General features: G+C 45.3%; 1 protein-coding gene across 1 annotated transcript in view; it reads right to left on the reverse strand.

Annotated features, from left to right (window-relative positions):
• IMP3 (IMP U3 small nucleolar ribonucleoprotein 3) overlaps positions 1-11893 on the reverse strand; it is a 38017-nt gene extending 26124 nt beyond the window's left edge. The window contains exons 1-3 of the mRNA XM_030205949.1: positions 11612-11893; positions 9028-9135; positions 4130-4204 (exon numbers count right to left, since the gene is read on the reverse strand). Coding sequence (XP_030061809.1) covers positions 4130-4204; positions 9028-9135; positions 11612-11748 — 320 coding nt within the window. The 5' untranslated portion in view covers positions 11749-11893. The remainder of the gene's footprint in view (positions 1-4129; positions 4205-9027; positions 9136-11611) is intronic.
• Between the last annotated feature and the right edge of the window lie 29 nt (positions 11894-11922).

Raw genomic sequence — 11922 nt, forward strand, 5'->3', positions numbered from 1 at the left:
AGATGGAACCTGTAATGAGCTCCCCAACCCAAACTGCGGGCATCCATTGTCACCACCTTCCATTGTGTTATCGGAAAGGGAGTTCCACTGGTCAAATTCCTGGGTGACAACCACCACTGCATACTCCATCTAGCAACCAGCTTCTAAGGTCTTATTCTGTAACACAGATCAGCGGTGAGAAGACATCTCTGCAACAACCACATATGAGCCCTTACCCATGGCATCACTTCCACCACCACTATCACTGACCCCAGAACCTGGATGGCGTTAGTCTGCTCTTCTAGAAACTGATCACCCAACCAAATAACTGCAGAAGATGGACAACTTTATCCATCACCACCATGCTATCCAAATAGGACGAAGCATGAATAAGTTAGTCATCGAGATACAAGTGAACTCCAATTCCCTCATGCTGAAAGAAGGATGCCACCACCACCATAATTTTGGTAAATGTTTTCGAAGCAAAGGCAAGACTGAGGGGCAAAGCCCTGAACTGGAAGTGAAGGTCCACCACCGCAAAACAGAGAAATCTCTGTTGTGGTAACCATATGGGTATAAGCAAGTACACCACCTTACGATCGAGGGCGGTGAGAAATTCTCCCAACTGAACCAAGGTCATGACTGCTCTTAGTGTCTCCATGCAAAAGCAGGACACTCGGAGGCAGAAGTTTAGATGTTTGAGATCTAAGACCGGATGAAAGGTGCCTTCCTTCTTTGGGACAATGAAGTAGACGGGGTATCTGCCTTGTCCCTGTTTGGTCTGGAGAACTGGAACAATGACCAAGTGCCTGCAAGGAATCTACGTTAGCCTGAACCTCGACCGCCTTGGTTCCCTTTTGACAAGGAGATTGCAAGGAGAGAGGAGCGACTGAGCGGGACAACTCCAACTTTTAACCTTCTGTAAGAATATCCACAACCCACTAATCTGGCGTGATTTTGGCCCACTCCTCCTGAAACTGCTGAAGAAGTCCCTTCCACTAGAGGAAGAGAATAGTAGATCAACCTTGCATCATTGCGAAGCTCTGGAGGCAAGGGCAGTCTAGTTGACAGAGGAGGACTTCCTGTCCACACACAATGAAGATTGGTGTGCCTGAAAGCGGGAACCTCTGACCATTTTGTTGACAACTAGGCTAGTACTGTCTGCTGACTCGAAATTGAGAACCCCCGTGAAGATGCATGACCAGAGGCTTTTGGCTTATCCTCCAGCAACCACTGTGGCTTAGTTTCCCCCCAGTTCTTTCACCAAGTTACTGGGATCTTCTCCAAACAGCCACTTGCCCCGAAAAGGCAGTTTAACCAGACGTGACTGATGCTGCATCTGCTGCTCAATAGCGCAACCAGAGTTGTCAATGTGTCGTAACAGCCAAAGACATACTGCAGGCCGTAACCTGTAACATGTCATAAATAGCATCTGCCAAGTAGGACAATCCCACTTCTAGTTGGGTGTTATAGCGCCCATCTTGTGTTGTCAACTGCTGATGCACTTCAGGCATGCTCTTGCCACAAACAAGTTGCACGCTGTCGCTTGAAGGCCCAAAGAGGCCACTTCAAAGGCTTGTTTCAGCGAGCCTTCTAGCATCCTATCCTGTAGGTCTTTTAGGGCAATGCGGTTACTGCTGTAACAAGAGAGTTCACCCTGGAAGCTGCCGTTTATCTTTCTCCTCTAGAATTAATGGGTAGAAGTGAGCCATGGTTCTTCCTAAACTCAGCCCCACATCCTGTGAGACCCATTATACTGTAATCAGTTTCTGAATGTCTGGATGCAAAGGAAAGGCCTTAGAAGGCCCTCTAAGCCCCCTCATTATCAACAAAAATGAGAAGCCTTCTGCTTCAGCATCAAAGTTCCAATGGAAAGCACCACCAGTGCCTCAGAAATAAGAGTACTGAGCTCCTCTTTACGAAACAACCTCAGTACTTTCTGATCATCCCTATCCTCGGGGGGGAGCTTTCTCTCCTCCAATGGCTCCTTCAATGATGGTTCCTCTGAACAGACTGAGGCCACATCAGGTAAGAAGCAGAGATAGCCCCATCCACCCACTCCTGAAGGTCTAAATGAGATCTCTTAGGAGCTGGAAAGGGCAGTGGGGCCAGAAACTAAAGCACCTTGCAGCAACTCCAACTGTCCCTGATTCAGTAAATAGACCTGGTATAAAAGCAATATAAACGCAGAAGAAAACAAAGATTCTGATGCAGCTAAATGCTCTGTTGGGCCCAGAGGCTGTAAAATGGCTGCTCCATGCCTGATCATCCAGAGGCTGCTCCTCACTGCCAGTCAGCCCCAATAAAATGGTGCCCATTCCCATGCTCTCCTGCATCAAACTGTGCACTGGCCCTGCTGGAGAGCCCAAGAATCTCTGCAAATTTGGATGCTGCGTCAAATCCAAAGATGTGCTGCTACTGACCATTTCCTCCGCAACCTGCTGGATTCCCAGCTTGCAAGCACTGCAATGCCCTGGGTCTCTGCAGTAGTCATTCCCCCAGTCGTCAGCACAGCATAACGTATCCCAAGCGGTGAGTCAGGATATCTCCCCTTCACCAAGTAGAATTTGCAGCCCTTCAAGAAGTTCCGAGTCAAAGTTTAGTCAGACTTACCACTGCCAGCTGCTCCCTCCAAGCTCGCAGTCTATCCAAGTCTTACAACAGATAAGAAAGGCTCAGGACTGATACTCTGTACCATACTCTCCAGCAAACTCTTTCCTTCTCCTTTCTTTTTCAGGTTGTTTTTCTGGAAAAGGAGAGCTCTACAGAAAACTAGGGAGAGTTGAAGGGAGGGAAGAAGTAAATTTGCGGGGCACCAGGGACAGGGATCTGAAGACCTCCAGATATGACTCTGCAGACTCAAGTCCTTCACAAAGCTCAACTAGGGACCAGCTGACTAACTGGACCAGGAGCAAATCACTCAGAACCAAGAGACTGAAAAGTGTGTCCATCAACCTGCTGGAGGTAGAAAATGTTGAGGAGCTCGACTGGAGGCCAAAAGCGATATGTCTCAGCTCAGTTTTCAGTTCTCTATCTCCACCTGCTAGTTGATGGACACAAGTATCCCACACGTTCTGGAATAGTGGAAAGCTATTAAGGGGTTGGAAACTCAAGGTGGTACACCATGCAAGCACTTGACCTTTGGAAAGTAATCTAAAATCTTCAAAGGACTGAGACTGGCTGATTTTATCCCAGAGAATCATAATTCTTTAGCAGATATAGCAGCTATTCTTCACGGAGATATTATGAACATTGCCCCTAGTATTTTGGAATGAACTTCCTTATAACCTTGCTGAAAATGAGTCTCACCATTAGTGCTGATGGCAGTACCAGAACACTATGGAGACCTCAACCCAAGTACTATGTTCCGTTCTAGAGGTTACACAAGGAAATTGAGATAAAACTGGTTCAGAAAAGCATATTAAAAATGATAGAGGGTCTCCAGGACAAATCCCACTCAAAATATGCTCACTGGTTTAAAGAAAGGAACAGAGAAACATGATAGGAGCAATCACATTTTTGAGAGGTGTTATTCTCCTTGGGGAGAACATAAGGGAATGGAGGGGCATGCAGGAAGAAAGCAAAGGGATTGGAGAGGGTGTGAAGAGCGAAGAGGCCAGGGAAGGTAGAAGCAAGATATTCAAGGGATCAGCACCTGCAGGAAATGAGTACAAGGACCTGCCCTCCCTGAAACTGGATCCCCCTCCATTTCCTCCCTCTGCTCCCCAACTATCCATCTCATTCAAAATCTCTTATCTCTCTTCCCCTCCTCCACATTCCCTTCCTTACCACTGTCCTCCATACCCCTCCCTTCCCAGCACCAATCACCAAGATCCCTTTCCTTCCAAAAGAACCAAGTAAATTAACCAGACACAAACAACAAAATCAAATATTTGTATCGAGTAACACACAAATCAGCATTTAGTATGCCCACCTACACAAAGTGTACTACATCACTGCTAAAGAATTTGAGAAATTTTGCTACCGATTTTTCAAAATCTTGCAGCAGAAATCTACCCTTGAGCTGCCGCAAAAAAATGTGAATTGAACATAATCACGACCCTCTCTTACTAAGAAGAGAGGGGCTTTTACTGTGAACCTTCACTGCTGAGAAAACAGCTGCCACTGCTCCAGGACTGTCTTACCTTACCTGCAAAAAGATGAGGCAGACACGTTCTCACACTGCTGCAGGCTCTGCTTTGTAGCAATCAACCCCATGGCATACCTACAACAAACAACAAGGTGTCATGAACCCAAATTCATCCATACATTCTACACTGCCTAGTATACATTGACATTTTGCCACAAACTTCCATCTGCCCGGATCTGCACATTTCCAACTGGTCTAGTCATCAAGTGAGAGACTTGTCATCACAGCTTTACCAAATCAGAGCAACAGAATTTCTGTAATACTTGAGATAATATTCTCTGGTTTGTTCTCCATCTTTTATCAGACAGAAGTCAACAGAATGTTAGGGGTTATGGCAGCCACTGCACAGTTTTTTCTGGTGACTCCTAACTCAGAACCCACCATTTTGTACCTTCAGTTGGGATTATTTTTCTCTATCACTTTGTACTTGTGCACATATAGAGAATAATTCTATAAATGACGTTCAAAAACAGGTACCAGAAATGATTGGTGCCAAGCGCTATTCTGTAAAAGGTACATGCTCTTTACAGAATAGTGCTTAGCGCCGATTTCTGCGCCCAACTCTGGGTGTAAATCCTGGTGCCCATGTTGGGCGCGGAGACCATTATTCTGTAATACTGTGCGGAACTTTTCAGAACGCTCGTTACTCATCAATGCCCCCCCCCACTGCCTTTCAGATTGTGCACTATGCGATTTCGGTACACAGTGTTATAGAATAGCGCACAGCCAAATGCATGAGCAAATCCCAATTGGTGTCAATTAACGGCAATAATTGGTTGTTAGCTGCCAATTATTTATTGATGGTTAACAGCTCATTAGTCAGGTTGCATATGCTCCTTGGATGCGCCCAAATTAGGGCACCATATATAGAATCCGAGGGTAAATGTCATCTGCTATTTAGATACTCAGTCTCCAAGTCTTAGAAGTTCCTTCTGTAATTCCTCACAATCCACTGCCTTTTAAATGTCAGAATAAATTTTGTGACTCAGAAAACAAGGTAGGCGGACAGCTAAATCCAACGTGGAAGATAAAACCAGGAGGCAGACCTTGTGAAGAACACAAGTCTTTATTTGTAAATTAAAAGCTCCCTGGATTTCAACACTCAGTGCCCAACATAGCCATGTTTCGCCTAAGATAAAGGCTGTGTCAAGGGCAATGGCAACTGTCCTTCCAGAATGTCCCTCCGCAGTCCTGGCAGCTCCTGCTCAGAGTGTGAGATTGTTGGTGGGCAACCTCTGTGAACTGCTTCTGAATGCTTTTCATTGAAGTGGAGACCTCAGTAGGGGCAGCTGTGCTATAGGCACACAAACGTTTTAGTGCCTGCTTTGTAAACAGGGCCCAAAGGACTTAAAATGTTTATCTCAGGAGCAGTGAAGAAGACACCTTTGAAATTGAAAGCTGGGCAGTTATACACCAAAACAAACAGAAGCGTAAATCACACAGCCTCTGCAAAAAAAGAACAAACAGTTCTGAGCAGAAGCGGCCAGGGAGGGGAGAGCAGGGCAGAGAAGAATCGCTGGACATGGATGAGCGGGGAGAATCGCTGGACATGGGAGGGGAGAGAGGAGAAATCGCTTAGACGAGAGCCTTCCTAGGGCCCGTTTCATTTTTCACAAAACAGGCTTTGTTGCTTGTCAATATATATTTATTATGACATATCCAATGCTTGTAATTTATTTTAATTTTATAACCTTATTAAAATAAATATAAATCAAGCAGAGAACTTATCTTGCTTTAAGGATCAACAGAGCTGCCTGTTTCACTTTTTTTAAGCTTCTTCAGGAGCAAGTTCCCAATAGTGAACATATGTAGTGCGAATCACATTTATTCTCCTACTTTAGAATCCAGCTCACTCCCTGCTTCTTAAGACACAGATCTGCATACCAAGGATGCAGTGCATGGAAATCTCTCATGTGTATTCTTTGTGGATATCTCCTGAAAATCCAACTGGTTTGGGTGTTTCCCAAGGACTGGGTTAAGTACTGCTCTATGCCCTTGGTCTTCATTCTCAGTCATTGAGGCAGGACACCCATGATAGATATGCACGAGATAGATTTGCATATAATGGAGGTGGTGGACATGCAAAATTTCCTTCATGCATATTCATTACAGAAGTACTGAAAACCTGCACCCTACTCTCAGTCTCTCATCCCCTTACTCATAAGAAGTCAGCTACCCCTCTCCTCCCCAGCCAGACAGCAGGCTTAATATAACTTCTCACTACTGTCAACTGCCACTGCCAAAACAAGTACTCCATCGACACCTGTAGCTCAACAATGTACAAATTCTTGTGCAATCCTGCAATCTCCACTATTACTACTACTACTATTTAGCATTTCTATAGCGCTACAAGGCACGGGAAGCTCCTAAACTGCATGACTTAAACCTAATAAGAGCTGCAGGTGTAGACAGAGTAACTTGTTTCTTTGACAGTGACAGCCAGTTCAGGGGAATGAAATCTTGGGTACTAAAGTTCATTTAGGAGCCACAGCAATCTTGGATTTATTGAGACTATGTTTACACCAGTTTTTCTCAACTTTAAGTCAAGTACCCCGGAACAAATGTCATCTGAGTATCCCCAAGCTCCAGTCAGCAGAGATTTTAAAATGGACATTCCAAAAACTGACATACTCTAATCACAAAATAGAAAATAAAATTACTTTTGCTGTTCAGTTATTTTATTTTTGTAATTATATGGGTCCAAACTCAGGTTTCTGCTTTTCTCCATCTTCTTTTAACTCTTGCCATTTCTCTGTCCCCCTTTTCAGTTTGTAATTTATTTTTCTGCCTCTCTGTCCAGATTTAATTCATTTTTACTATCCAGTCTTCAATTTCCCTCTTTTTAATATATCTACCTATATCTGCACCCTTCTCCTCCACTGCTAACTCCAGACTCCGTTCCTTTTATCTTGCTGCACCATATGCCTGGAATAGATTTCCTGAGCCAGTACGTCAAGCTCCATCTCTGGCCGTCTTCAAATCTAAGCTAAAAGCCCACCTTTTGATGCTGCTTTTAACTCCTAACCCTTATTCACTTGTTCAGAACCCTTATTTTATCATCCTTACTTTTAATATTCCCTTATCTCTTATTTGTCCTGTTTGTCTGTCATAATTAGATTGTAAGCTCTGTCGAGCAGGGACTGTCTTTTCATGTTCAAGTGTATAGCGCTGCGTACGTCTAGTAGCGCTATAGAAATGATAAGTAGTAGTAGTAGCTTTCCATCTCTTTCCCCTCACCCCAGCTCTCCTATTCCCCTTCCTCTAACTCTTTCCATCACCATTTCATCCAGCATAACCTTCTTTCTCTCTCCCCCTCCGTGTCTACCTGCAAATGTTCTGTTCCCCCCAGCCTCTGCTGCTGTTTTTCCAGACCAGCAGCAGCAAAAACAACCTAAAGCAATCCCAGGGCCACAGCCTTCATGTGTGTGCTGTCAGCTCTGCCGGTCCCCTTCCTTAGAACAGGAAGAAGGCATAAAGAGGGAGCGGAGGTTCAGCAGGGTCGACAGCGCGCACATGAAGACTGTCACCCCAGGACTGCTTTAGGTTGTTTTGATTTTTGCTGCTGGTCTGAAGAAGCAGCAGCAGCCGAGGTAGCAACAGGTCCTCTATCAGGCGCAGCCTACCCCTTGGGGTATGCGACCACATGTTGAGAACCTCTGCTTACACCTTAAAAAAAAATCCAATACTTGATATGGCAAGACCTGCTTTTAATAAATCCATGTCAACTCACTCTCACCAAGACATAAATGTAAGGTCAGCTTCTATCATTTTACCTGGCACTATCATTAGTCTCATTCCTATTTAAAAGTATTCAGGTGCTGTGGCAAATTTTAAATGATCGGTTACAGACTGAAGTTAGAAAATTTCATGTCTGAGCTCTTTCAGAACCCTGAGGTGAATACCATCCAGTCCTGACAATTTGTAACTCTAATATTGTCAATTTGCACTATTACACCCTCAAGATTTACAGCAATTTGTTTTAGGTGCTCCAAATAATCGCCTCAAAGAAGGTTTCCACTGAGGGTGTGACCCCAACATCCTCATCAACATGGCATTTAGTTTTTGTGCTGTTACCTTATATCCCCTAAGCATTCCTTTCCCCCCTGGTTGTCTAGCAACTTAACTGACTCCTTCATGGTCTTGTTGTTTCAAATGTACTAGAATAAAGTTTTTATTATTCATTTTTGCCTATGTGGCACACTTCTTTTCAAAGTCTCTTAGCCTGCCTTATTCCTCATATACATGTAACTCGACAGTGCTTGCACTCATCCCTATTTTTCTCATTTGAGTCTAGCTTCTACCTTCTGAGAGACATCCTTTGGATTTCCTTGCCTCTTCCCCTCACCAGTAACTACAATGGTAAATGTTTGATCTTCTTTTGACATTTTCAGTACATGGAATATACTTTCAGCCCCAGAACATAGGTACTGGAATTGAGACGTCCAGGTTGTGATGAATCAGATTCCAGTAGTATTTTACAAAAGGATCTGCCAATGAAGAGCCTTTCCTAAAATACATGCAGGAATGCACATGTATGTACTGGCTACATGTGGTCAGAGCAACCATTTTACAACTACCAACATCTACAACATCAAAGCGGGCAACATACGCGTCTGTGTCTCAGCGCTTACATTTCAATATAATCTTGTACAAATGTGTGGCAAATTATTCTCAAATAAACTAACCAATTTCACTATACTAAATACAATTTCTTCCTTTATCAGCATACAGGGAAATTACCTGTCAGTGCTCCATTACCAAACAGATTTAGGATTCATTCGTTAATCTTCAAGCACAGACAGGCCATCAAACGATATATAAGTCTGGGATTTCTCTGTGGAGCTAAGAGGACACCATCTCACTTATTTATCTATAAGTCAAGCTACGTGGTCACTTACAGCTTTTCCAAAAGGCGGGCCGTGCTCTGTACTCGAAAAGGATCCTTTTCATCCAAATCTCTTATCTTCTGAGCCAGTTCTCGAATATTCCTGCTCAGTTTGTTATATCTGTGAGAAACAACCTTCAGATATTACAGAAAGCCATGAACAAGAAACATTAACCCATATGTCCTTAGACAGCAGAGTCCGTTACACAACCACTGCAAACACCCAGAACAGAGGACACGAGACACTACCTTTTAGAATATAGATGACTGTATGGGACGTCTTTAGCCACCTGAACACCAGTTGGCCCCTGTGGTGTCAGGTGTTTCTTCCTTCCTTCCCTCCCCCCCCCCCCCCCCCGTGGTATCCCTCCTCTTCTGCAACCCCCCCCCCCCCCGAATTAAAAAAGCCTCCACTTCCTCCCTCCTCCTTTAAACAGAGGAAGCCATACCCATAGGATCCTCCCAGGTCTACTTTATCACCCTGGTGGTCTAGTGGAAAGTTTAGACAGGCGCAATCCTCGCTCACTCCTGCTGTCTTCCTCATTCATGGGCCGATGATCAGAAGCAAACACAGGTGCTAGATGCTATTAGCGCCATACTAACGCCTGCATTTGCTACCGTCCCATGACCAGAGCCCCCGAGCACGTGAAACAACACGCTCGCGGGCTCTGACCGCAACTAGTATACAAATGCATGCTAAACAGGGCTCTTAGCGCAAATAGCATGCCAATGCACGCTAAACATATTCCTCCCCAATGATCAGCGGGTAGTGCACCAAACACTGGCGTGCTGTCTGCAGCATACCCTATGCTAGCTTGGAGCTAGCATTAAGGTTTGCAGACCACTGGGGAAGAATGGTGAGCCCTGTCCAGAATACACTGGGCACCGCCATTTTCAAGGCGGTGCTGGAAGAGAAGGGAGTTTACTACCTCCCTCCTCCAACAAAGGTATGAGGGGGCGGGGAAGAAGGCCGCTAGACCACCAGGTTGGGGAAGGGCTCAATCTGCGGCCCACTGGGCCACCAGGGCTTTTCCAAGTGTGATGCAAGGGGTGTTAAGGGGGCTGGAGATCCACCAGCTCTCCAACTCTCCCCCCCCCCCCCCCCCATGAACTTGTGTCGGGGGGGGGGGGGGGGGGTCCAGGAGGTCCTGTGTTGCTGGCTTGGGTTTGGAGGACCAGAGTTCCTGCTCCTGCAGGGGAGCTGTATCGGGGGTAATGGGGCATTTAGGAATGTAAGGCCAATATGTTATACTTCTTATATAAAAAAAACAAATGGGTTTATGCCTTTATAACATTTTGTTCGTGAAAGTTGTCACAGAAAATTACACTTGCTCTGAAAGCATAATCCCCTGGATTCTATACATTGCGCCAAGATTTCTGCGCAGAAATCAAAGCGTATTCCACAACAGTGCACAAAAGGTAATTGGTTAACAAGCTAATCAGCGCTGATAATTTGATGATAACCAATTATCAACATTAATTAGAATTTACGTGCAGAACTGTCTAGGCGTATTCTGTAACATGGTGCAGGTAAATTCTAAGGGCATTTTTGGGGAGATGCGAGGGGGGATAGGGGGCTGAGATCCACTGGATCTCCAGCCCCCATGAACTTGTGTTGGGGGGGGGTGGGGTCTGGAGGTCTGCCAGACTTCCAGCCCCTGTGTTGCTGGCTTGGGGTTGAGGAGTCTGGGTTCCTGCTCCTGTGGGAAGGGGGTGGTATTGGGGGGAATGGGGCAATTAGGCATGGGAGGCCAATATGTTACATTTCTTGCTTTCAGGTCAAATGTAACTTTCTGCGTGAAGAAAATGTTATAAAGGTGTGCCCATATGCTATCTTTTTATATAAGAAGTATAACATATTGGCCTTCCATGCTAAACACCATGCCTAAATGCCCCATTTTCCCAATACAGCCCCCCCTCAGGAGCAGAAACCCCGACCCCAAGCCAGCAACACGGGGACTGAAGGTCCAGTGGACTTCCAGCCCCCCGACACCTCCCCCCAGACACATGTTCACAGGGGCTGGAGATTCTGTGGATCTCCAGCCCCAGGCCCTAACCCTCCCTCACACCCCCCCCCCCCCAAAAAGCCCTGGTGGCCCAGTGGGCCGCAAATCAAGCCCCCTCCCTCATACCTTTTTTGGAGGAGGGAGGTAGTACACTTCCTACTCTTCCAGAGCTGCCTTGAAAATGGCAATGCCCCCCCCCCCCAGAAAAGCCCTTAAAATTTACCTGCACCACGTTACAGAATACACCTAGACAGTTCTGCACGTAAATTCTAATTAATGCCAAAATCCTAGTGGTTGCAGTCCAGAAGGCATAATTTTTTGCACGGTCCCCAAAAGAACTAAGATGAGTGGTCCAAATACGTTATTTGGAGGGATATTAAATAATGGGAAAGATTTCCATGTAGTTTCGAATGAAAGCTCATAGCACCATTCTGTCTAAGAATTAAATACAATGCAATGTTGTAACTTTGATTTTATGTAAAACAAAAAAAACAACGAAAAATTTGGCAAAGAATTGCTTAAGACCCTTCCCACGTAAACTGTTTGTCGCCTCCTCGCTCTCCCCAACTACTTATTTATTTATTTACTTACTTGGTATAATCTTCTCTTTTTTCCAGCCGATATCGGCGCAGCACTTTCACCTCCAGCAGGTTCCGATCGACCTCCCAGCTGATAAAATCCACCTTCTTCAGGAGCTTCTGCTCATGAAACTTCAGCTTTCGCACCATCCTACCTCCGAAAGCGACTACGGGGTCAAAACAACAATGGAGAAAAGCAGACCCAGTTCCCCAAAGCTCCAATATAGCCCGAAACCCAATCTAACCTCCTTGGTTAGGTTACTACCTTGCTGCTGCTGGTGCTCTGCTCGCTCAGTCTGTCCCCACGTGACCTAAAGGGCACAG

This window comes from Microcaecilia unicolor, chromosome 6, assembly GCF_901765095.1.
Source record: "Microcaecilia unicolor chromosome 6, aMicUni1.1, whole genome shotgun sequence".
NCBI classification, from domain to species: Eukaryota; Metazoa; Chordata; class Amphibia; order Gymnophiona; family Siphonopidae; genus Microcaecilia; species Microcaecilia unicolor.